Consider the following 16156-nt stretch of genomic DNA (forward strand, 5'->3'; position numbering starts at 1 on the left):
GTGAGGCACTGGGTTCGATCCTCAGCATCACAAAAAAATAAAGATATTGTGTCCATGTATAACTAAAAAAAAATTTTTAAATAAGGGTCCATTCAACAACAAAAAAATCTTTAAAACAAATTGGAACAAAGTATTTTTAAGCTTATTGCCAGTTTTATGTTTTATCTTTCCAAATAAAGAGATTCTTTTATCTTTTGACTCTGAATCAGGCTGGCAAAGTTCCTGTTTATTCCTAGTTTGTTAAGTGTTTATCATGAAAGGATATTTTTTCTCTAAGATGAACAGTTTCTGTCCTTTATTAATGTGATATGTTACATTCATTTTTATATGTTGAACCAACCTTGCCTTCCTGGGATAAATTCCAATTGGTCATAGTATATAATCCTTTTTATACAATACTGCATGCTGCTGGTTTCAGTTTACTAACATTTTACTGAAGATTTCTGCATCTGTTTTCAGAAGAGATAGTGGTCTGTTTTCTTGTAAAGTCTCTTATTTTGGTATCAGGTTAGTACTGGCTTCACAGAATGAGCTAGAAACCCTTGAAGAATCTGTAAACTATTTTTAATTTAAAAGTATTTGCTAAAATTTATTTGTGAGCCACTTGGTTTGGGGCTTTTCTTTATTAGACTTTCTTTCTTAAAAGAAGAAATTTCCAACCCAGGTGCTGTGGCATATGCCTATAGTCCCAACTACTCAGCAGTCTGAGGCACAAGGATCACTTGCACCCAGGAATTTGAGATCAGCATAGACAACCACAACAAAACCTACTTCTCTCTCCCTCCCACCCGCTCCATACTCACAAAGAAAAAAAAAAGAAATTTCCATTCTAACTTCTTTAATCTATGAAAAATTAAAAAGAGGAACAGAAAAAAATGACCTCATGTTCTTGATTGTTTTAAAAAAACATTGATTTTAAAAATAGGCAGTGTATAAATAAAAAGAGGGAGTCTTTCTTTCATATAAGCTATTAATTCATCTAGTATGCCCTCTTAAAATTTTAAGTCTTATTTGTGAGGTTAGACAGCTTAAGTAATCTACTAATATTCGAAAACAGAAACATCATACTCAATAAGGTCCATTCTGAAAAACCCAAGAGGTTCTATTATCCCCATTTTACATGTAATGAAATTAAAACCAAAAGAAATTACTTAATCTGTCTACAGTCACAGCTAGAGACATGTTCATAAGCAAAAATTCAAGTCACAATCCCTGGATTGCTATTTAAAAACTTGTCACCTTGAGTAAAATTACTAAGCTCAGGGCCTCAGTTTCTTCATCTCTAAAACGACAGTAACAACACTATGTATAAAACAAAATACATGTAAAAGTACTTATGATAGTGTCTGGTTTACCGCATCTGCTCAAGATTAACAGTAATTTTTGCTATTACTAAATATTTCTCTTAACAGTTTTTAAAATTTAATGGTTACAAAACTGAATTTTAAGGCAAATACTGTAAAAATCTTAGATTGGAAAGGAACGACCCAAAAGAAATTTTTTTTTTATTTTTAGTTGTAGTTGGACACAATATTTTATTTATTTTTATGTGGTGCTGAGGATCGAACCCAGCATCTCTCACATGCTAGGCAAGCGCTCTACTGCTGAGCCACAACCCCAGCGCCCTCCCAAAAGGAATTTGATTCCAATCACAGATGAACATTTTGCTACTAGTATCATATTTTCCACTATATTTTGAACCTGCAGATTTTACTACTTCAATCTAGTCAAAAATGAAAACATTCAAGGAAGGGAAATACATAAAACTCAGACTGGTCTTTATTGTAAATGCCTGTCTATTTAAAAAATAGATGAAATAGGCATGGGGGTAAAGTTCTGTAACCCCACCAACTGAGGATAAGGCAAAAGGCTCTCAAGTTCAAAACCAACCTCAGTGAGACCTTGTCTCAAAATTAAAAAAGGGCCAGGCACAATGGCACATGCTTGTAATGCCAGCAGCTCAGGAGGCTGAGGCAAGAGGATCCAGAGTTCAATGTCAGCCTCAGCAACTTTGTGAGGCCCTAAGCACCTCAGCAAGACCCTGTCTCTAAATATTAAAAAGGGCTGGAGATGTGGCTCAATGATTAAGAGCCCCTGGGTTCAATCCCAGGTACCCAAAAAGTTTTTAAAATAAAGAGGGACTGGGGATGTGGCTTAGTGGTTAAGTCAATCCCAGGTACCAAAAATAAATAAATAAATAGAAATAAATGCAGCTGGGTGTGATAGCACATTCCTACAGTCCTAGTAACTTGAAGGCTAAGGTAAGGTCCAGAGGTTTCAGACCAGCCTGTGTAAATACAAAGAGACTCACCTCAAAAATAAAATAGATCTATACTGCCTCATTTACATTTTTGGATTTTGTTTTTCATTAACAGGAACATCAGAACTGATTTTTCCATAGCACTTTTTAAAATTTTTTTTAATTTTAAATATTTAGTTGTAGCTGGACACAATGCCTAAATTTTTTTGTGTGATGCTGAGGATTGAACCCAGTGCCTCCCACATGCTAGGCAAGTGCTCTACCACTGAGCTACAACCCCAGCTCCTCCATAGCACTTTTTTTCCTATTAACTAAATAGGTTTAAGATGTGACCAATAATATATGCTAAAGATCCTCTAAATTATTTTTCTTTATTCTCAAGTATTTTTTACAGTCCACAGTTAAGCTTAATTTACAAGTGCATTTATTGGAGCTGGGAATGTGGCTCAGTGGGGGAAAAAAAAAGTACATTTGTTGTTATAACACAGCATTCAACCAGCACTTTCCTGGTAATTTTTTTTTTTTAATGTGGTGCCTCACACATGCTAGGCATGCACTCTACCACTGAGCCACAGCCACAGCCCTAGCCCTCCTGAAGTTTTGCAATAAGCTAACTACCTAGGTTAGAACTTAGGTACTTTCATTATTTCCTAGGAATTATTATGAACTGCCAATTCTGTCTAATTCATTATACTTTTCAAAATAGTTTTATATTCACCAGCTTATTGCCCCCTAAAGGTGAGGTATCCAGGAGACCCTCTCTCCCACTTTGAAGAGGTGGAAACTAAAGAGTTACATATGCTAGTTATCATACTGGCCTCAGAATTCAAGTCTAAGAAACTTGCTTAAGCTTACCAAGTGCTACTTTATTCCCTTAGGCTATCTTGCAGGGCAAGTGAACTCTGTAACTAAAAGGATGCAATGGTGTGATTGCCAAAACTGTCACAGTGCTCTTAAAAGATAATAAGCTAATTGAACTGTAGAGTTAAGATAGTAAGGTGGAGAAGGAGAGGCTAACACCCATTTTCAGATAAGTATGAAAATTTCTGTTGTGTTATTCACTCCAATACACAGTTCACTAGGGCCTTCTCATGATCAGTGACCTGGCTAGTTTGTGTACCCAGGCTGATGGAAAGGAGAATTCCCACATGGCTTTTTTTTTTTTTTTTCTAAACAGAAGGTTTTTAAAATCTTCCCTTATGAAAATTTTTTTTTAATTCTTCCCTTTAAAAAAATTAAGCAAAAAACCTTCCATTTCCTAAATTAGAGGTAAAGAAACTTAACTATGGTTCACCTTTGTCCTCTCAACCTTTTAATATTCAGCTCAGTTTAACCTCCCTCAACTAGCAATAGCTTTTGTCATGGCAACACAGGGTCCAGTTTCTTCTTCCCATCAACATAAATGTGACTTCAGGCCCTGAGAAACAGGACCAACAAAGACTAGGATGTCAGTTAAGTGGACCAAGGCATTTAGACTATAATGGTTTACTGCAATAGTTATTGATCAAGCAGTTACTACATGACTTTCCTGCATAAGCATTTTAATTCAATCTTCATAAGTCTATAAGGTATTACTTAATAATCTATTACTGGGGTGTGGGACACAAAGGTAAAAGCCCAAATTCGCACAGCAACAAATGGCAGATGAAGTGCTTGAACCAGGGCCTTTATCTTAGCAGTCAATTAAAATCCCAACAGGACCATTAAACTAATCGCATGACCTTGGACCAGTCACTTCAAGCCTCTAACGCCTCAGTTTCCTCCACTGTAAAGCGAAGTGTGCTATGCTAGGTGAGATTTGGGTTGTTTTCCTGCTTTTAATGTCGGGTGGAATCTCCGACTGAATTACTCCCCACCCCCCGAGTAAGTGCTGTAATGGCTAAGCCTGAAGTTTTCCAACCACTGCGCGTTCTAGTACATTCTCCTTCCTCTTCAGGGTGCTAGGGTCCCGTTTTCGTTTAGAGGTCTTATTACAAATTCTGAACCTGCAATAGTAATTCTACATATCTTCTCTTAGTCTAATTCATCTTTCCCTGCTACTTAGGGGAACCCACTAGGCCCGATCCTCCCGGGGACCACCGGATTACTCGGCCCACCTCGAAACTGCCCAGGCAGCCAGTAATAGGCCTAAGAATGCCCTGGAAGCAAAGCCATAAGAACAAGTTCGCCTTCTCAAAGGTCAAGGGAGGCCCAGGGCACCTGCCACGCCTCCCGACCCCGGTGGCGCGGCCTGGGCCTGGTTCCCCAACTCAAGGGGCCGGGTTCAGGCCTCACCCCTCCTGGCCGGCGAGTTCGCCGGAGCCTGGGCCCTCGAAAAGCCAGCCCAATCCCTGGCCGCTGGCCACGCCCGACCCCTTTGGTCGCGGGGAAGCGTTCCCAGGCCCCCCGAGGTCCTCACAGGCCGGAGGACGCGTGCAGGCCTCCAGTCTCACCTCGAGCCTCCCGGGGACCATCGGCAGTGCCTGCGCCTTCTCCCACCCGCACACCTGGCCCCGAGCTGCAGTGAAGACAGCGGCGGAGGCGGCCCGACCGTCACGTGCTGCAGAACCAAAAGGCCTCGGCTGCCGCTGCCGCGCGACCGAGCCCCACCGCACGAAACCCAGCCCTGGGCCCGCCCCTCGATTCTGAGTAGCTATGACTAGCACTAAGTCCCGCCCCACCTCGCAAGCTCCTAGCTTCGGTTGGTCGCTGTGATCATCGCTCTACTTACCTTTCCATACGCCCCCTAGGGCTATTCTTCGTGGAGTGTGAGGATTGGCCGAGAGTGAGGCAGGAAGTGGTTGTTGGTTGGACAGGAGGCAAGAAGGAGGGCGGTAATCGGGGTCGCGCGCGTCCTGAGGCGCGGAGGGGTCGGCTGGCGTTCCCGCGCTCTGTTGCCCTGGTGCCTTAGTGGGCGCACCGCCCGCCTTTACAATCCAACGAAAAGTTATACCCCCTGGGTTCCTGACCCTGGGACGGGTATCCAGTGCCCTTCCCTGAAGGGGTGCATGGCAGCTGATAGAACGGGTGGGAAGTGGGATCGGCCGTCATGAAGGGTAATTTGCTTGTGCAGAGAGTGCAGGCCCCGACGGGTCGCGGGCGGATCCCGGCACCGGCTGCTTTACCCTGCCGAGAGTACGCTGCGTGGCGCTACGTGGGCCGGCGCCACCGTTCCTGCAGAGTCATCGCTCTGTGCCCCGGAGCCTGTAGCCTAATAGTTACCCAATATAAAACAGTCCAGAATAATATAATCAGAGGTTATTTCAGTTTTCCATTTGTGATGACTCCTAAAGTGAGATTAAAGGGCTGGAATATGGCTCAGGAGTAGAGCACTTCCCTCGCACGCGTGAGGCCCTGGGTTGGATCCTCACCACCACGTAAAAAAATAAAAATAAAGTTATGTGTCCATCTACAACTAAATATATTTTGTAAAAAATAAAATGATTGAATGTAAGAGTCTAGCGATAATAAGACGGCAGGATTGAGAAAAGGATGGTGCAATGGGAAGACTTAAAATACGCCAGTTTTTGAAAACCACTCTTAGCACATTTTCCGTTTTCAATATGCTGAGATCCTCAAAAAAATGGAAGTAACTCTGAGTTTTGGTTTATTCGTTTTGTTTTTTGGGGTTGTTTTGTTTTTGTTTTTGTTTTTGTAGGGCCTGGTCTCTGTCCTCCATTTGTTTGGAGACCCAAAGACGTGAATACTAAGGTGGGAAAAAAAAATAGTTATTTGGTATATCACCTATATATAGCCAACTTTATTCCCTCCTACGTGGAAAGAGGGGAAAAAAAAAGTTAGGATTTAATATTTGCCTCAGGTTAGTAAATTCCAATGCTCAACCCCTAAGTTTGTGTAAGAGCATTTTGCTTTCCTTATTTAACTAGAGAAGTGGGTATTCAAAATAGAATAAAATTCTGAAGACAGGTGTAAAGGCCCCATATGTAGTAATCATAGCTGCCCTGCAGGCTGAGGCGGGAGGATGGCTTGCACCTTGGAGTTCTAGGCCAATCTGGGCAACAAAAAGAGACTCTGTCTTCAAATAAATGAAAAAAGCTGAGGATGTAGCTCAGTGGTAGTGTGTCCCTAGATTCAATCCTGGTACCACTAATAATCATAGTAAATAATAACAACAAAAGGGGCTGGGGAATTAGCTGGTAGGGCCCTTGCAGAACATGCAAAAGGCTCTGGATTCAATCCCCAGCATTTGCGGGGGGGGAGTTAAGGGAATGTATGTGAGCTAAGCTAGCAAAGGTATAACTGTTAAAAGATGATGGTACTGTGCCACAGTCTGGCTGGGCACAAATGCCGCAGTCTGGCTGGGCACACAATCAGGAGCCACCACACAGCTTGTAGATTCAAACAGCAACTCTTTATTCCCGAACTCACACCAGCCGTCTACAATCACGTTCTGGGGAAATCCACGTTCTCTGCCCAAATCCACGTTCTCTCCCAAATTCACCACCACTGGGCTTCTGTCTCCCAAAATATACTGTCTGAATCCCGTGAGAACTCAAGGGGAACTTAGGCAGCAGGATACGCCCTATTCCCAGCAGGAATAATCTTAAACCTTAAACCTGGAACCTAAACTGGGAACGCCCTAAACCCGATTATGTTAAACCGGGAACACCCTAATCCGCCCTGGTCCTTGAGCAAGGTCAACTACATTCAATGTCACTGCAAAATGTCAGCAACATGGGGTACGCTGGCAAGGAAATTGTCATACCTACTTGGCTAATGGCTCCCAGCAGTACTGAAGAGAATTTAGTAGGGTTCTGAAAGAACAACTGTTTCCATGTTGGTTGGACTTAGTGGGATATGCAGGATTTCCATAGGTGGAGAGTTGGAGGAAGGCTTCTTTTTTTATTATTATCTTTTAGTTGTGGTTGGACACAATACCTTTATTTTATTTTATTTTTTTTTATGTGGTGCTAAGGATGAACCTAGGGCCTCACATGTACTAGGCCTATGCTCTACCGCTGAGCTTCAACCCCAGGCCCTGGAGGAAGGCTTCTTTAAATAATATGAATGCAGGAAAATAGGCCTGCTGTGTTTGGGGACATCATGTATAGACTTTTGGCTGGAGAAGTGTGTCATGAACATGAGTGATGGGAGATGGGCTCCAGAGTTGGTTTGGGATTAGGCCTTAAAAGCCTAGCCAGAAGCCAGGCGCAGTGGTGCACCCTGTAATCCCAGCAGCTCAGGAGACTGAGGCAGGAGGATGCAAGTTCAAAGCCAGCCTCAGCAAAAGCGAGGCACTAAGCAACTCAGTGAGACCCTGTCTCTAAATAAAATACAAACTAGGTTTGGAGATGTGGCTCAGTGTCAAGTGCCCCTGAGTTCAATCCCTGGTACCCCGCTTTTCCAAAAAAAAAAAAAAAAAGACTAGCCAGAGAATTTGTAGGGACGTATGTTGGATTTTAGACTTGGATCATGATTTAGATGTTTATGTTAATACCATTCCAGGAAGGTCTGAAAACAGCTTTGAGAACAGTTAGGAAGCTACGTCTTGAAGTTGATAAAAAGGGCAGAACTGGAGAGTGTCAGGGCATACAAAACAAACCAATAAATGTTGATACTAGAAAATGGTCCGTTGGACTCAGGAGGCTATGGAAAGATGCTAACATTAAGGGTTTGAGACTGGATGAGGAGGTGAAAATGTAGAGCTCCAACAAAAAGGCAATCCAAGCATGGCTGATCCTGGGCTGTCCCCTAAACACAGGACTGGATGTGGGGGTTTTTCAGCTCACATATAATGTTTTTCAAAGGAGGAAGTTAAGGAAAAAACCCTGAAGAATGGGGTCTTTTCTTGATAATCCAAAGGTACTTTGAGGTATTAGAGTATCTTACTAAAAGAAATAACCATTATTGTTCTTAGATGTAGAAGGAATGGGAAACTGAATTGAATGTGTTCTTTTGTTTTTTGTTTTTTTAGCAGCACTGGACATTGAACACAAGAGAGCTTTTATTTTAAGACAGGGTTGTTGAGACTGGCCTCAAATTTATGATCCTCCTGCCTCAGCCTCCTGGGTCACAAACATATTCTGACTTTATAGTATAACTTGGAAAATGGTTTTTGAAATAAATTATTTATATCCATTTTAAAATTCTCATGTCCTTGATCCAGAAATTCCACCTTGGCTGTCTATTAATAATTGAAAAAATATATCCACTACATTTACTATGCTTAATGTAAAAATGCTGGGCATAGTGGTGCATATCTGTAATCCTGATGACTTGAGAGTCTGAGACAGGAGGATCAAAAGCTAGAGGCCAGCCTGAACAACTTAGCCTTGTCTCAAAATAAAAAATAAGACAGGAGGACTGGGGTTGTGGCTCAGTAGTAGAGCGCTCGCCTCGCACCTGTTAGACCCTGGGTTCGATCCTCAGCACCACATGAAAATAAACAAAATAAATAAATAATATTTAAAAAAGAAAGAATGAAAGACAGGAGGTGTAGCTCAAAAGTAGAGCATCCCAGGTTCAATCCCCAGTACAAAAAAAATTATAGTACCAATATCCTGGACATAACTTACCATGATAGATAAATGACTAGATAAAATATAGGCCATCTTTATAATTGTTTTGCACTGTTGGAAAGCATCAGGTGTGCACCTGTGTGTTCTGATATACAGTGATCAGTGAGATTTATTATAATGTAAAAAAGCTCTGCATATTAGTATGCTACCTTTCACATGGAAAACATACATGAATTGTCATAAACTTGGACTAATAAGCTCACTGGAAAGATGCACAAGAAACTAACAGTGGCCGATGCTAGAAAGGGAGACTGAGACTCTAGAAATAGAAAGGTTATTTTAATATATAACATGCATATATTTTTTCAGTAAAGAATCAATTTCAGCCTTTATGCTTAGTGTTTTTGTTTTAAAGACAGAATTTTGAAAATGACTACACAAAATTCTTGATCCATGTGTGAGACAATGAAAGAAAGCTTAGAGGTAAAATGATTGGGTTATGAGAGCCTTAACCTAATCATGTGTTAAACCCCTGGTAGAGAATAGCTGAATGGTGACTTTAGGTTGGTAGGATATGGCTAAAGGAGGTGGGCCACTGGGGGCTTGTCTTTGGTAACATATATTTTGTAAGCTGAGCTTAGTCTCTCTCTTTGCTTCCTGGTGCCACATTCCCCACTGCTTTCCTCTGCCACACACTTCTACCTTGATGTTCTGTATCACTGTGTGCCCCAAGGAATGGAGCTGGCCATCTATGAGCCATAGACATGAGCCCCCAAATAAACTTTTCCTCTTTAAAATTGTTCTTGTCAGGCATTTTGGTCACAGCAAGTAGAAAAACTGACTAAAATAGAAAAGAAAGAATTAAGTATATTGGGACAGCAAAGTAGCCAAGGAAAGGAAAAGGAGTTCCACCTGGCTTTATGCCACCTTGAGCTGAGAATTGCAATAGAGGTTGCCCTTCCTTTCAAGGACACCTGATATCTGCTCCCTCTTCCTCCCTTCCCTTGTTAGTCACACTCACTCACTATTCTACATGGCTTAAGATGCCTGCCAGCTCTCCTGTACACACTGCCCCTCCTCAGGTCCCAGGCCAACTGGAGTTTTCTATATACTGAGAACTAATATGTCCCCAAACTCTTTCAGTTGTGGAATCTCCTCTCAAAATGTTCAGATGCATTAGGTAAGCTATCCATTTTGTCCTCTGGTTGAGGATTATCACAGAGTACTTATCTTCTTTTTATAGTTTGCACTTTAGCCCCTTATTCTGGATTTGGATCTCCTGATGTTATGATTTGGATGTGATGTCCTCCCAAAAGCTCATGTGTGAGAAATGCAATAATGTTCAGAAATGAAATGATTAGATTATGAGAGTTGTAACCTAATGAGTGGATTAATATACGTGAATGGTTAACTGGGTGGTAAATGGAGGCAGGTAGGGTGTGGCCAGAGGAAGTAGGTCACTGGGGGCATAACTTTGGTATTTATATTTTATCACTGGTGAGCAGAGCCCTCTCTTCTTCCTGGTTGTCATGAACTGAATAGCCTTCCTCCACCATGTCCTTCCTTCATGACATTCTCCCTCACCTTCGCCCAGAGCAATGGAGTCAGCCAACCATGGACTGAACCTCTGAAACCCTGAGCCAAAATAAACCTTTCCCCTTCTAAGTTGTTCTTGTCTAGTTTTTTGGTCACAGGGATGAAAAGATGACTGATACACCTGATTACTCAACCTCTCCACCCACATTTTAAGATAACAATTTTGAGCTGGGCACAGTGGGACATGCCTGTGATCCCAGCTACTCAGGAGACTGAGGCAGAAGGATAACAAGCTGGAGACCAGCCTCAGCAACTTAGTGAGAACCTGACTCAAAATAAAGGACTGGGGGGCTGGGGATGTGGCTCAAGCGGTAGCGCGCTCGCCTGGCATGCGTGCAGCCCGGGTTCCATCCTCAGCACCACATACAAACAAAGATGTTGTATCCTGCCGAAAACTAAAAAATAAATATTTAAAAAAAAATTTCTCTCTCTCTCTCTCTCTCTCTCTCTTTAAAAAAAATAAATAAATAAAGGACTGGGGTCAGTTGCATTGGCACACACCTGTAATCCCAGTGGCTCACAAGTTCAAAGCTAGCTTCAACAACTTAGTTTGGCCTGGTATCAAAAAAAAAAAAAAAAAAAAAAAGACTGGGGGTATAGCTCAGTGGTACTAGCACTAGGAGAATAAAAAAAATTTCTGTTGTACAGTTCCATGATTTTGAAAAATATACAGCTATACCATGTAGCCATTATCATTATACAGATATACAATATTTATATTGCCTCAAAAGATTTTCTCTGAAGTTCTTTATTTCCAAGATACCAAATTTATATATGGTGTTTTCTCATGACCAATGGTGATATCCTTTTTACTGACACTACTTTTGTAAACTCAACTTAATTCTGACACTAACTACCCAGAATTGGCATCAGACTCCAAAGGCTGAAAGGTTCAGTCAGCTACAAACATGGTGCTGATGCTGGGCTAACTACAAATCTGGGGGTTCTTATAAGTTTCTCTCAGGTTCCATAATTTGCTAAATAAAATGAGTCATAGAATTCAGCAACTCAGAACTTTAAGTTTACTGGTTCATTTTATGTATATATTTGGGGAAGGAGTGGGTAGTGGGGTGCTTTACTGAGCTACATCCTATCTCTTTTCTGAGATAGGGTCTTGCTGAGTTGCCAAGGGTCTCACCAAGTTGCTGACGCTGGCCTCAAACTTGCAATCTCTGCCTCACCCTCCCAGTGCCAGCATGCCCAGTCTTTACTGGATCCTTATAAAGAATATAACCTAGGAACAGACTAATGGAAGAGATGTACAAGGGCAAGGGTGGTTCCCACAGTCTGGCTGGGCACAAATAACAGAGCCGCCAGAAAGCACTTGTATGTTCAAACAGGAAACTTTACTGCCTGAACTCCACCAGAACTCCACGCACCCTTCCTGGGAACTCACCCAGCCTCCACCGGGCTCCACGCACGCACTCGGAACCCCGCGAGAACTCAACTGGGAACTGGAACTCCAAAGTAGCGGGCGCCCGAGGCAGCAAGAGCTGCCCTATTGCCGGACAGCAAAGGTCTACATACAACTGAATACACAGCTTAACATAACCATCATCATCTCAATGGCTCGCTGGCCTCACCTCTCAACCACTCCCTTCTGGCAAAATGCCATGCGTCATCCCTACTCAGCTGTGCCCCTCAACAGGTGGTGTGCCACTTTCCTGGTACCTCACCTGCTGACCAACCCAGAAGCACTCCAAATTCCATCAGTTTAGAGGTTTTAATGGAGGTTTCATTTTGTATGTATGGTTGATTAAATCATTAGCCATAGGTAACTGAACTTACCTCCCCTTCCTCCAGGGTGAGGATTGAAATTTCCAACCCTCTATTTATATGTTTAGTTCCTTTGATCATCAGCCCCTATCTTGAATCTGTCTGGGGGCTACCTATACCCACCTCACTGGCATAAATATGGTTGAAAGGGGCTCATTATGCATAACAAAAGAAACTATCACTCAGAAGACTGTTAAGAGTTTTTAGGAGGGGCTGGGGATGTGGCTCAAGCGGTAGCGCGCTCACCTGGCATGCGTGCGCCCCGGGTTCGATCCTCAACACCACATACAAACAAAGATGTTGTGTCCACCGAAAACTAAAATAAATAAATAAACATTTAAAAAAAAAAAAAAAAAGAGTTTTTAGGAACTCTGTTCTAGAACTCAGAAACCAAAAATAACTTTTATTGTATTTACACCCATTCCAATCAATCCCTACACAATAGGCTTAGGCAAAAGGCTTACTTGAGATAAGCCTTTTCGCAGCAGAATATAACAGACTCTAGTATGGCAATATGTAAAACAGTGGCTGTGTAACCGATGTGATTCTGCAATCTGTATACGGGGTAAAAATGGGAGTTCATAACCCACTTGAATCAAAGTGTGAAATATGATATGTCAAGAACTATGTAATGTTTTGAACAACCAACAATAAAAATTTAAAAATAAATAAATAAATAAATAAATAATTTAACAAAAAAAAAGAAAAAGAGAGATAAGCCTTTTCTTTCTAGGGCTTCATAGAAATGGAATTTCACAGATATAATAGTCATCTCTTGCCCAAGTTTTGGGTTTGCCAGAGGTTTCAGTTACCCTTGGCCAACTTTGCTCCAAAAATAGTACATGGAAAATTCCAGAAATAAAAATTCATGAGATTTAAATAACTTATATTACAATATGTTGTCAAAATTATTTTATTTTATTATTAATGTTGGTAATCTCTCATTGTGCCTAATTTATAAATTAAATTTTATTGTATATGTTTAAGGAAAAAACAAAGTGATGGTGATAAACCCGATCTGATTTATTTATTTATTTAAAAATATTTTTTAAAAAATATTTTAAAAAAATATTTTTAAAATATTCTCTGTTGTAGACAGAGACAATATCTTTATTTTGTTTATTTAGTTTTTTTATGTGGTGCTGAGGATCAAACCCAGTGCCTCACGCATGCTAGGCAAGCACTCTACCACTGAGCCACAACCCCAGCCCCCCTCATCTGATTTATTATATGATCATTTTGTGTGACCATATAATGACTATGATTCTAGGTTATCTTGATCCACCTGAAAAATGACAATACATGTAGTGTAATAACTTGAAAATAATCAATGTTAAGTTATAGACTTGCTTAAAGAACATGTAACTAAAATAGGTAAATTTTGTTACTACCAGTTGCCATTAAATGTATTGTAAAATTAAAATAAATAAATAAAAAATAAAAAGGGCCAGGATGTAGCTCAGTGGTTAAGCACCCGTCAGTTAAATCCCCTGTACCAAAACAAACATAATCAAAGTCTCAAAAGTCAAATCGAGATTACTATGAGGAAAAACAAGATTTTTCTTCCTTTGTAATTGAGTATTGCTCTTGGTTGTTAGGAGAGGGGACCCTGACACTAGCCAGTGTGGCACAAATGCCTGTGGTGTGGAAAACTGGAAAAATAACTTTTAGTTCCTCTTCTTATTTCCTCACTGATGTGAGGTTGAATTTTATGTCATTAGACTCAGACCTATTGGGACCTGGCAGTCCCTTCTTCATGGGTTCTGAATCTATTATTTTCAGTAATGACACGGATGTGGAGTCTCTCAAAGGAGCTAGGGAACAACTATTTTTTGTTTGTTTTAAATTGTGAATCTAAATTCTGCAGTTTTCATTAAATTTCCTCAAAATCTAGGTCTGTTTATGAATAAGGTTAACATGTGAAATGGGAATCACCCATCATCTCTATTAACTTTTCCTGTCCAAATCATCAAATGACTTCCTTGAGTTTTTTTGGCCGTCTATGGAAATAAGGGAAACTGAAAGTTCTTGTATATTATTCCTGGTGATCGTCTATGACTTGCCTGAAATATCATGGTTGTCAGTACATATTAATTTTAATAACAGATAATTTGGAGAGAGAATATATCACTCACTGGTTTGTTTTAAATATCCCTGGGCTTTGATTCCTTCTCCATCAGACAACTTTCTGAGGGCTCCTAAGCATTCTGATGATTAGAGAGTTTTGAGCAATAAGCATGGAAACTGACTTTTTTTTTTATTGTTGGGGGAGGCAGTCCTGGGGATTACTTCACACATGCTAGGCAAGTGTTCTACCACTGCACTACATCCCCATATCTTTTGATTTTTTTTTATTTTGAGACAGGGTCTCACTGAATTCCTAAGCTGGCTTTGGACTTGCAATCTTCCTGCTTTAGCATCTGGAGTAACTGAGATCATAGATGTGTACCATTGCACCCAGTTTGACATTCTGATTCTAAAATTTATTTGGAAATACAAATGACCTAGAAGGTCAAATATTGTTGGAAGATTTCACTACCAGATGTAAGACTTACTGTAATTGATAAATTGGATAATTGAGAAATGAGCCAGGCACAGTGGTGTACACCTGTAATCCCAGTGGCTCCGGAGGCCGAGGAAGGAGGATTGTGAGTTCAAAGCCAGTCTCAGCAACAGGGAGGCGATAAGAGACTCAGTGACAGCCTGTCTCCAAAGAAAATACAAAATAGGACTGGGGATGTGGCTCAGTGGTCGAGTGCCCCTGAGTTCAATCCCCAGTTTCAAAATAATAACAACAACAACAATAATAATAATAATAATAAAATGACACTGGGGGAAAAAATAGATAGAGACCAATGAAAAGAATTAGAGTTGGGCACTGGGGCGCATGCCTGTAATCCCAGCAGCTTGGGAGGCTGAGACAGGAGGATCGAAATTTCAAAGCTTCAGCAGAAAGCAAGGTGCTAAGCAACTCAATGAGATCCTGTATCTAAATAAAATACAAAATACGGCTGCGGATGTGGCTCAGTGGTTAAGTACCCCTGAGTTCAATCCCCAGTACCAGAAAAAAAAAATAAAGAATTAGAGAACATAGCCTGGCACAGTGGCACACACCTGTAGTCCCAGCTACTCAGGAAGTTGAGGCAGGAGGATTGCTTGAGCCAGGAATTCAAGACCAGCCAGGGCAACATAGAAAGACCCTGTCTTGGGGAAGTAATAAAAAAGCACAGAAGGAGATCCACATATACAGAGCCACATGATGAACAATGAAGACCCATAGCAGTACAGAACAGAAACTTTCTTTCACTCTTGTTGGGGATGAAGTACAACCATTTTGAACAGTTCGGCAGCTTCAGCCAGATATGATGACACACACCTGTAATGCCAGTTACTCTGGAGGCTTAAGTGGGAATATCATCTGAGCCCAAGAGTTTGAGACCAGCTTGGGTAACATGGAGAGGACCCCATTTCAAAAAGAAAGAAATGAGCTGGGGATGTAGCTCAATGGTAGAGTACTTACTTCACATGTGTGAAGCCCTGGGTTCAATCTCCAGCACCACAAAACAACAACAACAGCAGCAAATTCTGGCAGCCTCACAAAAAGGTAAACATATACCTGCTATATGACCCAGCCATTCCACTTCTAGGTATTAATTCAAAAGTCATGAAAGATTATGTCCACACAAAGACATACAGACATGTATATGTGCTTTATTTATAATTGCCCCCAAACTGGAAATAATTCAAATTTCCAGAAACAAGTGAATGGAAAAGCAAATTGCATGGTATATCAATACAATGGAATGCTATTCACTAATTTAAAAAGAATGGATTGTTAATTGAACAACATAGATAAACCTTAATTATGCTGCAAGAAGTGAGTGCACACACACACACAGACACACATTAAAAAAAAGAGTACATATTGAATACTTGCCATTTATATAAAATTCTAGAAAATGCAAACTATAATGATGGGGTCACAGAAAACTTTTTGGAGGTAAGGGAACCTTCTTTATAATTGATTTTGGAGATGTCACAAATTATCAAAACATATCAAATTGTA

General features: G+C 40.8%; 1 protein-coding gene across 2 annotated transcripts in view; it reads right to left on the bottom strand.

Annotated features, from left to right (window-relative positions):
* Positions 1-4870, bottom strand: part of Canx (calnexin) — a 33484-nt gene extending 28614 nt beyond the window's left edge. Inside the window, exon 1 of one of the 2 annotated variants that reach the window (XM_048784764.1) lies at positions 4693-4870. In XM_048784764.1, the coding sequence (XP_048640721.1) occupies positions 4693-4713 (21 nt within the window). In that variant the 5' untranslated portion in view covers positions 4714-4870. The remainder of the gene's footprint in view (positions 1-4692) is intronic. The other variant, XM_015506404.2, reaches the window with a different exon arrangement.
* Between the last annotated feature and the right edge of the window lie 11286 nt (positions 4871-16156).

This window comes from Marmota marmota, unplaced genomic scaffold (genome assembly GCF_001458135.2).
Source record: "Marmota marmota marmota unplaced genomic scaffold, marMar, whole genome shotgun sequence".
In the NCBI taxonomy this organism is placed as follows: Eukaryota; Metazoa; Chordata; class Mammalia; order Rodentia; family Sciuridae; genus Marmota; species Marmota marmota.